A 16,529-nucleotide genomic window follows, 5' to 3' on the forward strand; every position below is an offset into this window, starting at 1 on the left:
ACCCAGTTACATCTCTCTTTTAGACGGTTCTCTCCCTCCTCTGTTTCAGTGCAGTATACATTATTGAACCCATCTTACTCATTCTCTCCCCAACCCCAAGGACAGTCCCATTTTACAACAGTGGCATTATGTAATATTTGTCCTTTTGTTTTTACTCTTTTTTCCCTTATACAGAATCATGTTGCTTGCTGTAGCAATACTATCACTCTATTCAGTGCATCTGCTGTTAAAAACATCCAAGGAAGGAGGTAAGTTACCCTAAGTCCAAGATAATAGATCTTGACTTTCATATAAAGGTACTTCAGTCTATAGCTTTTGCCATGATTTCAGTCAATTTCATATTTAATTTTTTATCTCAGTGACATGATCTTTCAATGGTTGTGGTAATCTGAGAAATTATTTAAAGCCAGCTGGGTTAAGTTCAAACCAAATAGAAAAAAGAGGACTTTTTTGATCCATGGCAGAAATAACAATTTTGGCTTGCATGCAAACTAAAATGAAGTCATTCTTGATGAAAGAAATTTTAATATATTTCTTACTAGGCTTTGAGGCTGAATTTTGGGAGTTTATAATTTGTGTTTTGGTCCATGTATGATTCCATGTGTTTTGGTCCACTGTAGATTTACAGGATACTTATTTAATCAATTTTAAATAGTTATTTTTTTTCCTTTGTTTATAGGTTCTTTAATTTATGAAAAATTAGGGGAAAAGGCATTTGGATGGCCTGGAAAAATTGGAGCTTTTGTGTCTATAACAATGCAGAATATTGGAGGTAAGGAGACATGGCTTTTCAATAGACTACTTAAGCTTCCAATAGAATGTTCAATAAAGAAGAAACTTTGTATAAATTAATAACCCACTGAAGTCTCAGAGTGAGTTATAAGAACAGAACTGCCTGGGAGGTTTCCAAAGTTGTAAATCTTTATGGCTGTAATATTCCCAAACTGCCCACCTTCTGGTTAGCAACCAAGAACCTTAAGCACTGCATCCTCAAGAAACACTGGTAGATGTTTTCTCTACCACTGCAAAGGAAATGCCGTTAGGTTAGGAATGCAACTTACTGCCAACTACGCAATCAGAGCTCCCTATTAGTTCTATGGAGTACAAAAATTTTCTACTGGACTGCTGTTTGCACTGTAAGCTTGGAAATGCATATTTTTCCAACAGTGTTCCAGGTCATATAGCATCTCCATACTAGTTCTGAGAGTTGATATATTGCCTTTGACCTTCAAAAGGCATCCAGACTCATATTTCTTTTTTTTGATACACCCCTCCGACCCCCACCTATCCTCACCCTCTCATATTTTTTAATGACTGACTGTTGCTGCATGGGCTGTATATCTTTTCTCCCCCTTCAATGATTTTATTTATTTTTGTGGTAGGTATAGATATAATAGAAAGAGCACTCAGTATTGGGCACAGGAATAGCCCCATAACCAGCCTTGTATCATGCACCACAACAATTTTTCATCATTATCTTTCTGTCTAAATTGTATCCTAATTTTGTTTGGTGTGGGGTTTTTTATTTGCCTTTCATCAATAATTTTTTATATTACTCTGATTTATTTACAAAGTTTTAATATATTGTTTTCACAAAGGATCCTTCCCATTTCCTTTACCTCATCCACCCAATGAATTGTGCAACCCTATGATTAACACCCTTCTCCCCCATCTTCACCCCTCTATTTCCACCCTCTCTCCCCCTCCCCACCTTGGATCCTCATATTCATTCTACAAAAATGGTCTTATACAGTATTTGTCCTGTGAGACTGAGTTTGTTCACTCAGCATAATCCTCTTCAGTCCCTCCCAAGTTAGGTAGTAATTTACAAAATAATTGTTCCTGTGTGCTGGGTCGTATTCCATTGTATGAATGTACCACAACTTCTCAGTCTATTTGTGGTTGGACATGCTGGCTGTTTCCATGTTCTTGCAATGGTGAAAAATGCTGCTATGAACACTGGGGTACAAGTTTCCATTTAAGCCTTAGTTCTCATTTTCCTGGGGTATATTACAAGCAATGGAATAGCTGGGTCATATGGAATTTCTATGTTCAGCTTTTTGAGGAAACGCCAAGCTGCCTTTCAGAGGCTGGATATCTTTGTACATAATAGTAGCATTTTTCTCAGTCCTCAACCTACTTCTTTATTCATTCTTCTATGAAAAGTATGATGCTTTCTTAAGCTATAAATCTAGATGTCTGCTCAAATAAGATCTTAGACCAAATCTCCCTTCTAGTCTTTATTTCTTGTTTATCTCATAAATTTCTATTCTCCTTCCATCTTCACTACTACCACAATCCTAGTGAATTCCATTTCTAACTCAGACTAAAGCAGTAGCCTTCTAACAAGTCTCCCTGCTTTAAGTTTCTCATCTAATTCATCCTTCAAATAAACTTCCAAATTAAAATTTATTACTGATTCTCCCATGCATGAAATTCTTAAGCATATTCTCTTAAAATTTTTCAGATAAATTTTAAATCCCTTGGCCTTATACATAAGACTCTTCATGGTTTGTCTTCTCCTGCTTACCTTTTTGACACTTCTACCAACCTCCATATCTATCTATCTGTCTGTCTATTCTCTATGAATTCTGCATCATAACATAGCGTTATTTGTTGTTGTTGTTTGGTCCTTTCGAGTGAGTACAACTCATGGTGACCCTGTGAGCAAAAGATCTGAACCCTGTTCCATCCTGAACCATCCTCACACTTCCTGACACACAAGAGCTCATTACAGCAGTCACCAGCATATCAATCCACCTGGTTGAGGGTCTTCCACTCCTTCTCCCACCCTCCACTCTTCCCAGCATCCTTCTCCAAGGAATAGCATCTTCTAGCAACACATCCAAAGTATGTGAGGTGAAGCGTCATCATTCTTGCCTCCAAAAAAGCCCTGCAGCTGCACCCTCTCCAAGACGTATCTGTTCATTCTTTTGGCCGTCCATGGGATGGATGTCCAGTGCTCTTCTCCAACACCACAGCTCAAAGGCTTATTCATTGTCTAGCTCTTAGATGCATAGCTAGTAATCAGAAAGATTATGGCATGAATCAGTTGCACCTTAGTCTTCAAATTGACATCACTACTCTTCAGTAACATAGAATTATTTGTACCCCTAATCAACACTCAACAAAGATCTGGTAGTCTAGTGGCAAGAATGTTCTGGCAACCTAATTGGATCAGCTGCTCCAAGATAGAGACATGGGCATTCTGCTCCTGTGTAATTACAACCTAGGAAAACCCTCTGGAGGATCAGTTATCAGTCAGTTCTGACTAGACAGCAATGAATAACAACAGCAGCCAAGAAATCAAAAGGAGTGTTGCACTGGCACAATCTGCTCTCAAAGTGCTAAAGATCAAGGGTGTCATTTAAAAAACGAAGATGCACCACCTGGTCCAAGCTGTGACATTTTCAGTTGTTTCCCATTAATCTGAAAGTTGGACAATGAGTAATGATGGGAGAAGAAAAATTAATATTTTTGAACTGTAGTGTTTGTAAAGAGTCCTAAATATCCCACAGGCTGCCCAAAGAACAATCAAGTCTGTTTTGGAGGAGGAACAACCAAGGTATCCTTAGAGGGAAGGAAGGAGAAACTTGGTTTCACCTACTTTGGCTTATTTTATCAGGAGGGGCCTATTCCTGGAAAAAGACATCATGCTGGAAAAGGTGGAGGGTCAGAAAAAGAAAGACTCTTAATAAGATGAATTGATAAAATTATTATAACAGTGGGCACAAGCATGTCGGAGATTGTGAAGCTGGTGCAGGATAGAGCAAGATTCAGATTTGATGTTCACAGGGTGACTATGAGTTGTCATTGATCCAATGGCTGTAGCTATAGGTGTATATTATCTATTATTATACACCATCAGTTCAGAACTGACTCATAGGTGACCCTCCAGAGGGTTTTCAGAGGCAGTACCCTGCATGGGAGATTGCCCATATTTGTCCCAAGAAGCATCTGGTCAATTCTAACCACTTGCCTTTGAGTTGGCAGTGCAACTCCTTACCACTAGGTAACCAGTGCTCTTATATACATACATACATATGTGTATATATATTTACACATATATGGTTATGTGTATATACACACACACAAATGTTTGTGTATATATGCATAGTATATATGTATAATATTTATAATACATATGTGTCTATATATGTATGTGTTATATATGTTATGTATGGGATATATGTATATATTAATATGTAAAATTAAAGAAGGCCTGATAGTGCAGTCCATTAATTGGGTTACTAGCTGAAAGGTTAGTGATTCCACAGAAAAAGGCTGTTAGCTCCTATAAAGATTATAGCCTGGAAATCCTGTGTGGCAATTCAGTTTTGTCCTATAGGGTCACTATGTGTTAGAATGATCTAGACAACAAAGAGTTTGTTGTTTTCGGTTTACTGTTATTCATCCAATGTTTTTAAAAACACCCATAGTACATTCTTTCATCATGTAGTTTCTTCCCTTTGATTGTTTTTTGATGATTCCAGCTCTAACTCACATTCACACAAAAATCCCCACAGATGCCAACACAATTTCTCTCTCTTTCCTTCCTCACTGTTTCAACCCTTCTATAGATTGGTGACATAGTGGTAACTTCTCAGTGTGCTAAGGTCAGCTGTTCAAGTCTACCAGCCACTCCAAGGGAGAAAGAATGGATAGTCTCTTCCTGTAAATACTGACAACCTTGGAAACTCAGTGGAATTTCTCTTTGAGTTAGAACTGACTCAGTAGTAGCACATTTGGAGGCTGTTAGGCTCAGTTCTTCTCTGATCCTTCAGCTATCTTTGTGTGCATCTGATATGATCTTGGGTAGGGTTTTGGGGTTTGGGGGGTTTTTTTGAAAGATATTCTAAAACCTTTAGGGTAGAAAATAGTTTTTGATACATCTGAGTCTGTTTCTGTCACCTGTAATCTGTGACCTTGGAAAAATCAGTTAACTCCTCTGAGTCTTTTTCCATCTCAGTTCACAAAGATGAGAATAATACCCCATATTTACTAGGTTGTTGTGAGGGTTTATGAAAATAACATCTGGCATGTGATAAAGGTTCAGATATGCTTCCTTTTTCTTGTTCTCGGCCTCAACATCTGTGTCTCTGGAGCCCTCCTGATTGCTTTTGTAATTAAAAAGCAAAAATAAACTAGTTGTGAAAATGAAAACATTTCATAAATATATAAATTACAGAGAAACATTTATGTCAGTCAGCCTCAAAAATAACTACTCCAAGTTCTTCTCTATGCCTAATTTAACAAACATGTTGTTGTTATTAAGATTGGATCATCTTGCAATGCTGTTTTGCAGCTTGCTTTTTTGTTTTACAATATGACCTGAACTTATTTACATGCAATCATTTTTAATTGCTGTAGAGTTTGGACATTATAAAACTGTCACATAATTGGTTTACTACATCCCTTACTGATGAATGATTAAATTATTTTCAACATAACAAACAATATTGAAGTAAATTACTTGCATTAGATATCTTGTAACTTCTGACATAGACTCATTGGAGTTTTATCTAATATTTCTGGAATGGAACAGTTCTTTTAACCACTTTCCTCAACTCTCTTGCCCTTAGTAATGGACAGTTTGAATAAAATCCATTTATATCTTAATTACTGTGTTTATTTTTCTCCACATGTTTATATACCAAGACAATAATTCTGGGTAGAATTTGGCAGCAACAATAAGAATGCCTCTTTTCTTTTACTGAGTTGGGGCTACAAACATATCTGCTCTCTCCATCTTCCACCAATTAATTGTTTTTGTCCATTTGGTTCACATTTTCAGCCTTGTGAAGATGAAAATTATCAAGCAATTCACAACTTCATAGTTGATCTGATTTACTTGTTTTGACAAATTACTGGACATGAGCATAGTTACACTGAACCCAATTGACTGAGCCATTGCTCTGCTTTTAAACAATGCAATAAACAATTCTCTTAATCAAGTCACATACGCATGTAAGACATGTGCCTTTGCAATGCTGTTGTTGTTGGTCGCCATCGAGTATCACTCACCGACCCTATGAACAACAGATCTAAATCTTGCCCTATCCTGCTTCACCCTCATGGCCTCTGAAGTGTTTGAGCCCTTTGCTAATGTCACTGTATTGATCCAACTTGCTGAGGGTCTTCCTCTCTTTCTCTGTATCCCCACCTTTCCCAGCATGATGTCTTTTTCCATGGACAGACCCTCGATAGGACTTTACAACAGTGAGATGCAATTTCAAAATACCACACTGAAAATGTGCTCACTTTAATTACTCTATCTGGTTAGTGGCTGTTTTGGAATAAGAAACATCACTTGTATTTCTGTACTTACCAGCTTCATGTTTAGAACAGTTAATTTTCTCAATTCCTTTGGAAAATTAACATTCACCAGAGATGTTTTAACATTAGCAGGATTATGTTGACATTACTCAGACAGGTCTTGATCATTCTGAATTTTAGAAGACAAAACACATTAGCAGTGGTGACATCAGTGAAAGCCAGCAATTAATAGTTCTAATATTAAATAGGACTTCATTGACCCAGTTCATCAGAACCATCTCCTGTTTACTCGGTAAGCTTTAACTTTAGCTGAAGATGTGTAAAAATTAACTAAACAATATTTACTGCACACAGAAATATCCTTTATAATAGAGAATCACTGGCCCTCAAATCAGGGGAGTGATATTTTGGGTGTGGTCTGTCACTTTCAACCTATGTGAACTAGAATATGCCAGAAGAACCTAAAGCTCTTGTTGTGGAAGATCAAAGACTACAGCCTTCAACATGGTTTGCATCTTAATATCAAGAAGACAAAGTCCTTACCACTGGGCAAGTGAGCAACATCCGGATAGAAGGAGAAAGGGCTAAAACTTCATGATTTTGTCTTGTTTGGATCCACAATCAACTCCCTTGGTACTAGCAGTCAGGAGATAAGGAGACTTATTCTTTAGACAAGTCTGCTGTCAGGAATCTCTCCAAAATACTGAAGAGCAGTGATTTCAGTTTGAAGATTAAGGTGTCCCTGATTCAGACCATGGTCTTGTCATTTACTTGCTATGCATCTGAGAGCTTGACAGTGAATAAGAATGACATAAGAATTGATGCCTTTGAACTGTGGTGTTGAAGAAGAGTACTGAACATCCCATGGATGGCCAAAAGAATAAATAGATATGTCTTGGAAAAGTGCAGCCATAGTATTCCTTGGATGCAAGGATGACAAAACTTCATCTTTCATACTTTAGATATATTGCCAGCAGAAACCATTCCTTGTAACAGGCTAACATGCTGAGAAGGATGGAGGATCAGCAAACGAAAGGAAGACTTCAAGATGGATTGACACGATGATTGTAGCCATGAGCTCAAGTGTATGAGAGACAGGATGGCACAGGACAGGATGGGTTTCAGGTCTCTTGTTCATCTGGTCACTAAGAATTATACTTGACTTGATGGCACCAGCAGTGGAATGAAGACAATCTCATATGCCTTCTTAAGTTTCTGGGGCTTTCATATGACTAAATGAAATGATGTGAAGTCATAAACAATACGGGGAATTATTATCAACATTATAACCTTTGTTTGCAGTTAAAGAAATATTTTTTGAATTATTTCTTGTTGTTATTGTTAGTTGCCATTAAGTCCGCTCCAACTCAACGGCTAGAAACATCTTTTAGTAAAAAAGAGTCAGCATAAGGATGTTGCACACATTTAAAAATGTGGGTAAAACTTTTTGGATTTAATTTAAAATTAAGAAACTCATTTTAATTGAATCTTATGAACATGTGACACATAAAAATTAATATTACTCTTTACTGAGAGGGCTGTAGCATACATTTCTGAAATTGTAGACAAATTGTATATGTGTGTATAAATATGTTTTTCTTAAGGAGCAAGTTGTAAATTCCATCAAATTTTCAAAAGAGTGTGTGATCACACATATAACACTTGTATAAACCAGTGGCCATCCAGGGAATGCCATCTCATGGAGTCCTCAGGCGAGTCAGGGTAGAATTGTGCTCCATAAGCTTTCCTTGGTTGACTTTTAAGAAGTAACACACCAAGTTTTTCTTTCAAGGCACCCCTGTGCACACTCTGACCACTAAAACGTCCATTAGCAACTGACTGTGTTAACCACCATCCAAGGATGCAGTCATTGTTCCAGAAGCTCACAATTCTACATGATTTGCATAATTTCTTTGTCTAAAAGGAGGCTCCGGTAGCCTAGTGACACTGAGCTGTGCTGCAATCTCAATGGTGTGTGGTTCGAATTCACCAGCTGCTCCACAGGAGAAGGATGGGTAATCTCTTCCCTTGCAAATTACTGCCTCTAAAAACCTGCTGGAGGGTCAGCTATGAGTCTGTTCTGACTCAAAGACACACAATAACAATTGTGCCATATTCGTGTTAGTTTAGTGACTTAAGCATATTGAGTATTCATCGCTTACTCTTGGGGCTCCGGTGGCCTAGTCATAAGAACCTGTACCCAGGGCCATATGGTTCACATCCACTAGCTGCCCTGTGGGAGAAAGATGGGCAATCTCCTCCCAAGTGATTTGCTGCCTCTGAAACCCCAGCTGCTGGTTGGTTCCTATTTGATGGCACACAACAACAAGGGGAGACTAGGACATAGAGATAAAACAATTGGCAAGTGATGGAATGGGAAGCTCTATAATTTCCTGAGTTCTTTGATCAATCCAAGATGATGGCTATTTAGACAATAAGCTATCTGACACGTGTATGTTACAGGGAGATCACAGAGGACTAGAATGACACCAGTGGGCAAAGCTAGAGTGGGCAATCTCCACCCGTGCGATTAATTGTGTCTGAAATCCCACAGGAGAGTCAGCTATGAATTGGTTCCTACCACAGTGCCCATTCTCTCTGACCAATGACTTTTGTGGCTAGTCCCTTGCCCAAATTACAGACACCAAAATAGGCCCTCTCAGTATGGATCATGCTAATTTATAGCTAAGGAGGATAAAATCGTAGTTTGCCTGAAAACCACAGAGCTCGTATTTAACACAAATAAGCTAACAAAAGTTGTTTCTGCCAATGTGATTCTAACTCACCGTGTTCCTATTCGTTATGAAGTAGAACTGCTCTATACAGTTCTCTTGGCTGTAATCTTTGCAGACACATATTGTCAGGTCTTTTCTTCTCTGCTTCCACTGGGTGTGTTCACACTGTATACTAACTTTCAGGTCAGTAAATGAGCACAAACCATTTATATCCCCTAGGCATCTTGGCTTTAACACAGAAACAGCACTTCTTCTTTCTCTTAGCTAAGGTATACATACAAGAACTAGAGGGTCAAATATTCTGAAAATAACTTGGAAATAGTATAAACTACATGATAATCTTTGCTTTTGAAGGATTTGATGCTCACTGTGCTTCTGAGAATGAAGGGTGTTCCTAAATGTCCAGATTTCTTTTGATCTTAAACGGCCTTTAGTGGTAAGCACATCATTGAGTTGTCAACTTTTCTTTTTTTTTTTTTTTTAGCAATGTCAAGCTACCTCTTTATCATTAAATATGAACTACCTGAAGTAATCAGAGCATTCATGGGACTTGAAGAAAATACTGGGTATGTCTTATATTCTCTGTAGTATGAATGGATTCCTTCCGTGTGGCCTTTTTTTTGATCTTGATAAATTTCTCTTTCTCTTCTAGAGAATGGTACCTCAATGGCAACTACCTCGTCATATTTGTGTCTGTAGGAATTATTCTTCCACTTTCTCTTCTCAAAAATTTAGGTAGAGTATTTTTTTTAAATGGAAAGGAATTGCATTTAATAGTGTAGTAGGTAAGCTGATTGTAGATGGCGTATTCACCTTCCAGAACTTTTCTGCTATCTCATAGGTTACCTTGGTTATACCAGTGGATTTTCCCTTACCTGCATGGTGTTTTTTGTCAGTGTGGTAAGTGATTCATTGCTGTGATCCCTGTACTTTCTTGTAGCATGAAATGCTTTCAGTACCTCATTTAGTGCCTTCATTTTTGTGCAAGCTCTTTAATAGCATCAAGCAGTTCTTGCACCACAAGCAATTTCCTTGTGTTCTAGTGTGAAATGTGAAAACATAGCAGTCATGAGCTTTGAAAGAGTAGAACTAGAATATCCAGACTTCTGCTGTGGTACATTCTAAGCACACTAGGCACCTTAGATAAAAGAAAACTTCAAGTAGAAACATGTCAGTAATTCAATACTCCAAAGTTAGAAGAAAGAGTGAAATAAGTTGAGTAGGCCATTTATAAAATACAAAGTAGCCATTGAGTTGACTCCATTCTGAAGTGATCTTAACTGCGCCAAAGTGGAGCATCCTTGTCCTTTATATGGTTTTCAGTGGCTGGTTATCAGAAGTAGAATGCCAGGACTTTACTCTGAGGTTCCTCTTGGAATAAGCTGTAGAATGATGCATGTCTGCATGAATTAGTCATGTTCTCTTACACACTCTAATCATGAAAAGAAGGCAATCACAGTGGAATTAAAATGAAAAAGACTGATTCCTTTCCCAAAGGCAGGCAGCTTCTTGCAATATAATAAATGCCAAAATTAAAGCATTTCTCCAAAGAAGCAAAGAGGAAAAGAGGAATACTATTTTAGTGATTGATCCTTATTATTTTAGATAACTCCTCTCATCACTGGTTTGAAGAAGGGTTAAGTATGCAATGTTATAAGAAAATTATTGTCTTTCTTATAGGAGGGTATAAAAGCAGGTTGGAATTAGGGGTCAGATTCATGTAAATAAATGTTCTGTGGGATCAAAAAGCTCTACTATTATTTTCTTTAGAACAGAGATAGGGAAAGACTTCTTCATTAGACATTAATTTAAAAGGACTCCCCAGCAGTTTCCACTATTCTGAATAAGCCATAAACACAGACTTTTGTTTTATTGCTTTTCCTTAAATGGCTAAGTTGTTTTTATTTTGCTTTATTTTTTTTACTGACTGGGTTTAGGTGATCTACAAGAAATTCCAAATACCCTGCCCTCTGCCTCTTGTGGATCACAGTGTCGGAAATCTAACATTCAACAATACGTATCCAATGCATGTGATCGCCCTACCCAACAACTCCGACAGTGCTGGGGTGAACTTCATGATGGATTACACTCACCGGAACCCTGCGGCGCTGGATGAGAAACAGGCCAAGGGCTCTCTCCATGGCAGTGGAGTTGAGTATGAAGCCCACAATGATGACAAATGCCAACCAAAATATTTTGCATTCAACTCTCGGGTGAGTAAAAGTGTGAGCTTCTAGTGAGTCTGGCAAGGTGGCCTCTGTGTCTTTGTGTCACGAATTGAGATGGCCCAGGTTCAGCATCTGTGCTGAAATGCTAAATATATGGTATTGTCTTTGTTTTTCAGACGGCCTATGCAATTCCAATCCTAGCATTTGCCTTCGTATGCCACCCTGAGGTTCTTCCCATCTACAGTGAACTTAAAGAGTAAGGCACCATCATTTTCACACTTTGATTTGCTTTCAGAATGTGTTCATGTGTCCACAGGTGCTTAAGTATAAGCATGGGTAGAGCTTTCCCTTCAGAAAGTGTTAGGGTATAAGTTCCCACCAGTAACGTGTTTTAAGTAATACGGTACAGATCAGGGCTCGACCTACTGCTTCCTTTTCTCTGATTCTTCCACCATGAGTCCTGGACCTTGATGATTCAGGGTAGGTGAAGGACGCATCCACACCACTTACGGCTTTTCCAGGAGAGGGGAATTGAACTCTGAAGGCAAGAGGTGATGTTATCTGAACCTCAGGTGAACACACATGAAGACAAACTATTAGGGTTAGGGTGACCTTGCCCAACCTACTGATGTCACTTGTGTTCTGTTCCTAGCCCTTGCCTAGAAGGCATTTATCATGAGAGATGGACCAACATCTGCCGTCTTCATTTAACCTGTAAAATAAAGACATTTGCTACACAATTGTGATTTCCCACCTGCTGGTTTATGATTCATTAATAATCTTTTCCCTTTGAGGTTGTTGACACTTGCCTGGGGACAAGATGCAGCTTAAGGCCATCTGTCACATCTCCAATGTGTACTCTTAGGGGAAGGTGTCACACTGTCGTTCTCAATTCCTTTAATACATTAAAAACCCTAGTCTTCATTACTACACAATAACCACTTTTCTCATAAATTATGATTCACCTCAAAATTTTTTTGTAGAATACTTTCAATTATCATTTGGTTTATTCTGAACACAGTGGCCATGCTTACTCCAGAGGCTTGACAAGAAGAGAAAAGCACCTGCTAGATCAGCTCTGTACTTCCACTGGGAGTTCAGCCTGGCACCTGGTGCAGGCCTGTTCAGGTGACAGTCTGAACTCCTGGTAGAAGTACAGTGCTGCTTCTATGTTTTTGTTCATTAAACTCATAACATCACAAAATGCAAAAATTCTCTACAGGCATCAATTTGACCTCTATCATAATATATGCTTAACTCTGGTGGCCTAGTGGTAAGAAGCTGCGCTACAATCCTGAAGTCACAGGGTTCTAATCTGCCAGCTACTCTGCAGGAGACAGATGAGCGAGCAATCCCTTCCCGTGTGGTTAACTGCCTTTGAAAACCTTCTGGAGGTCCAGCTAGGGGTTGGTGCTGACTCAACAGTACACACCACCACCTCAAACAGTGCATCAGCCTATCTATTGACAAGAAAAGCAAACAACTGTTTCTCTTCCAAGGAAATGATTTTTTTCTAAGACAGAAATAATGCTTAAGAAAGTAGGAAGCATCCTTAACAGCTTTCTACAACAAATCCAAATCAGAGGTAAATTTATGAAGAAGGCTTACTAGTGCAATGGTTTAAGTGCTTCTGCTTCTTTTGTTCTTCAGGGTCACTATCAATCAGTATCTACCCGGCAGCTGAGGGTTTGTTTTATGGCTGCTAAGTTTAGACACTGGAGTCTGTAAAATGAGCAACACACATACATATGCTCAATATTTCATTTAATGAGTCATGTTTTAATATATTGAAAAAGAAAAGTAACACTGTTTCTTTTCCTTTTTCAAGTCGGTCTCGGAGGAAAATGCAAACAGTGTCAAATATCTCCATCACTGGGATGCTTATCATGTACTTGCTTGCTGCCCTCTTCGGTTATCTCACCTTCTACGGTAGGTTGCTGTCAAAGCTACACTTCCCACCAATCCCAGTTAGGCTGACCTAACCTAACCTGTTGTTGTTTAGTGCCGTCAAGTCGCAGGTAACTCATAGCGACCCTATGAAGGAGAGTCCTCAACGCCTGGGTGCCTTTCATCCTCTCTCCAGGTTCATAGGGTTTCCGGAGGCAAGCTGTTACAGAAGTGGATGCCACTCCTCCTTCCAAGTTTATTTTAATCAGGGGGCTCCACCCCACTCTCTGTCCGCATTGGGTAGTCAATCATTAACACATTTGACACACATCAGTGTCACAGTGTTCAACCTCACAGCAACCACAAGTGACCGCTGTACGGCAACTTGTACACCAGGGCTATGTGACCTAGAGGAATGTCTGAACAAAAACAATGAAAGACAGGCCCGAGGGCCAGGGATTAAAAGTCACCCACCTTTGGCTTGGTAGCATCGCTTTCTGTCCACTGGGCCAGCTGATCTCTCTCTCTAACCTAACCTAGGTAGCTGTAATTCTTCATAGGACCCTCTGTGAGTAGCCTGATCTATAGATAATGTATATGTTTAAGTGAAATGGTATTGCAGCCTTGTCACTTTACCTAAGGAAAAGGGCTCTAGTTAGGCTGGCCAATAGTTTGAATTCAAATGTATTTTCTTTACAAAAACAAAAATCTCTCAGATTAGTTTCCTCCAGGGATATATGGATTTCTTTGGTTTTATCCCTATAGTCCATTTCAATATATAAACAATGAGAGTAAATATAATTGTATGCTATCAAATTCTTTTGGTAAAACAGCCAACTATCAGAGAGTTGGAAAAAAAATACAATTTCTGAGTCTGACCTTGGCTTTTTTTTTTCTTTAATCAGTTGTTTTCTGTTAAATAGCTTCCTAAGGAAAAGACAGTTCACTTCAATCTTAAAAGAAATGTGTTACTCCCCTCCCCCTAACCCTTATTGTGACTCTGTCTACATTCCATTATTCCTGAGATAGCTTCCACATAGTATCTGAACAGTACTCGAAAGGGCTAAGATCATCATTCCCTTCCTGAAGCATATTTAACAATATAGACAAATGTCAGGGAGTCAAACACTGATCTAAGTTCCACAGTCACACTAACTTGTACATCAAGACAGATATATTTTACATATAAAAAAATTAAAACCAAGCCCACAGGTTTGAGGTGAAACTGGTTCATGGTGACCCTCTATTGGGTTTGGGAGGCTGCCAATCTTAAGCAAGGAGACTGCTCATCTTTCTCCCACGAAGCCACTGGTGGATTCAAACTGCCTTGTGTGCTGGTAACTCAATGTGTGACACACTAATAAATGTCTTGATTTTCCCCCCATGACTGGTTTGTTGTTGTTGTTGTTGTTAAGTACCATCAAGTTGTCAAAGACTCATAGCGACCCTATGGACAAAAGACCTGAATAATTGTATAATTTTCATCATTTCTCCAAGTTCATATGGTTTCTGGAGGCAAGCCATTTCAGAAGTGGATGCCTCTCCTGCTTCCAAGCTTGTTTTAATCTAGGAGCTCCACCAAACACTGTCCACCATGGGTAACCATTATTGCATTTGGCACATCAGTATCACAGTGTTTAGCATCACAGCAGCTATGAGTAACCTCTGTACAACAAATGGACAGACCAGTGCTATACCACCTAGAAGAAGTTTGACCAAAAACAAGTAAAACCAGGCCTGATGACCACAGATTAAAATCACCTACCTTTGACTTGGTAGCATAACTTTCTATCCACCAGGCCCACAAAACTCTATGTTACTGTTGGTGTTGTTAAGTGCTGTCAAGCTGTAGATGACTCAGAGCCACCCAACGAACGAAAGACCGGAACATTTGTATAACCGTCGTTTTCCATGTTCATTGAGTTTCCAGAGGCAAGCTATTTCGGAAGTGGATGCCACTCCTACTTCCAAGCTTCTTTTAATTGAGGAGCTCCACCAAACACTGTCCACTATGGGTGACTATTACCGCATTTGACACATCAGTGTCACAGTGCTTAGCATCACAGCCACCACAAGTAGCAAATGAAATTAATTACATAACAAGTCAGAGGGGGAAATGGCCCTTCCTTGTATTATTCTACCTCGACTATTAACTAAGTACTTGTTTTGGGGGAATTAACTCTTTACTTCTTTTTTTTTTAAATTTATTATTAATTCAATGAAAATTTACAGAGACTTTGGATTTCCATTCATCCATTATTGCACTTTTCTCCCCTCCCCACCCTCCCCTCTAGTACACCACCCTCTTGGAAAAGTAAAACAAAAATTCTTTCATTGTTTTACAATCCCTCCACCCAGTTCCACTCCACTATGCAGCCTTCACTCTGGACTCCCATTTTGATAAAAATACCTAATCATATATTCCTTTTAAACAGTTTTCTCCTTCATCTTCCCCAATGCAGTGTACATTATTAAACCCATTTTTCTCAGTCTCCTCCCAACCCTGATGTCAGTCCTGTTTTACAACAGGGGCATCATGCACTATTTGTCCTTTTATGACTGAGATACTTCACTCAGCATAATGTCTTCCAGGGTCACCCATTTTGAATAATATTGCATTAGTTCCTTGTTTTTCAATGCAGCATAGTATTCCATTGTGTTAATATACTACAACTTCTCTATCTATTTGTTTGTTGATAGGCACATAGGTTGTTTCCAACTCCTTGCTATTGTGAGCAAAGCTGTGATAAACATGGGTGTGTATATATCTGTTTGGGTGTCAGTTATGGTCTCTTTGGGGTATATTCCCAGTAGTGGAATTGCTGGGTCAAATGGTATCTCTATTTGCAACTTTTTGAGAAAGTGCCATACCGCCATCAATCGTGATTGCACCATTTTACACTTCCACCAACAGTGAATAAGGGTTCTAGTTTCTCCACAACGTCACCAGCATTTGCTGCTTGCTGTTCTGTTAAATTTTGCTATTCTTACTGGGGTGAGATGATATCTCAGAGTTGTTTTGATTTGCATCTCTCTTAGAGCTGGGGATTTTGAACATTTCTTCATGTGCTTATTAGCTATCTGAATGTCTTCTTTGGTGAAGTGTCTGTTCATATTCTGTGCCCATTTTTCTATTGGATTATTACCTTTATCTTGTTGTGGTGCTCAAGTATTTTATAAATTCTGGATATAAGTCCCTTATCTGATATGACATTACCAAACATTTTTCCCAGTCTGTGGCTTCCCTTTTTACCCTGTTGGAGAAGTTTTTGGATGTTCATAGGGATTTGATTCTTAGAAAGTCTCATTCATCTATTTTATCTTCTCCTGGTTGTAGGTTTTTCAGGATACTTGGAAGACTGTTTATGTTGTGGATTAGGACTTCTAGTGTTCTGGAAGAAGCTTGGAAAGCTTTTCTTTAATAAAGATTATAGTCCTTGGTTTTAATCTTAGGGGTTATGAG

The 16,529-nt window shown here is 38.8% G+C and overlaps 1 protein-coding gene across 1 annotated transcript in view; it reads left to right on the forward strand.

The window, feature by feature from the left end:
- SLC38A4 (solute carrier family 38, member 4) overlaps nt 1-16,529 on the forward strand; it is a 39,108-nt gene that overhangs the window by 8,938 nt on the left and 13,641 nt on the right. The window contains exons 4-11 of the mRNA XM_006888171.1: nt 175-248; nt 680-772; nt 9,496-9,577; nt 9,664-9,746; nt 9,853-9,911; nt 10,949-11,224; nt 11,356-11,435; nt 13,008-13,108. Coding sequence (XP_006888233.1) covers nt 175-248; nt 680-772; nt 9,496-9,577; nt 9,664-9,746; nt 9,853-9,911; nt 10,949-11,224; nt 11,356-11,435; nt 13,008-13,108 — 848 coding nt within the window. The remainder of the gene's footprint in view (nt 1-174; nt 249-679; nt 773-9,495; nt 9,578-9,663; nt 9,747-9,852; nt 9,912-10,948; nt 11,225-11,355; nt 11,436-13,007; nt 13,109-16,529) is intronic.

This window comes from Elephantulus edwardii, unplaced genomic scaffold (assembly GCF_000299155.1).
Source record: "Elephantulus edwardii isolate Elephantulus edwardi_28Jun2011 unplaced genomic scaffold, EleEdw1.0 scaffold00065, whole genome shotgun sequence".
Taxonomy (NCBI): domain Eukaryota; kingdom Metazoa; phylum Chordata; class Mammalia; order Macroscelidea; family Macroscelididae; genus Elephantulus; species Elephantulus edwardii.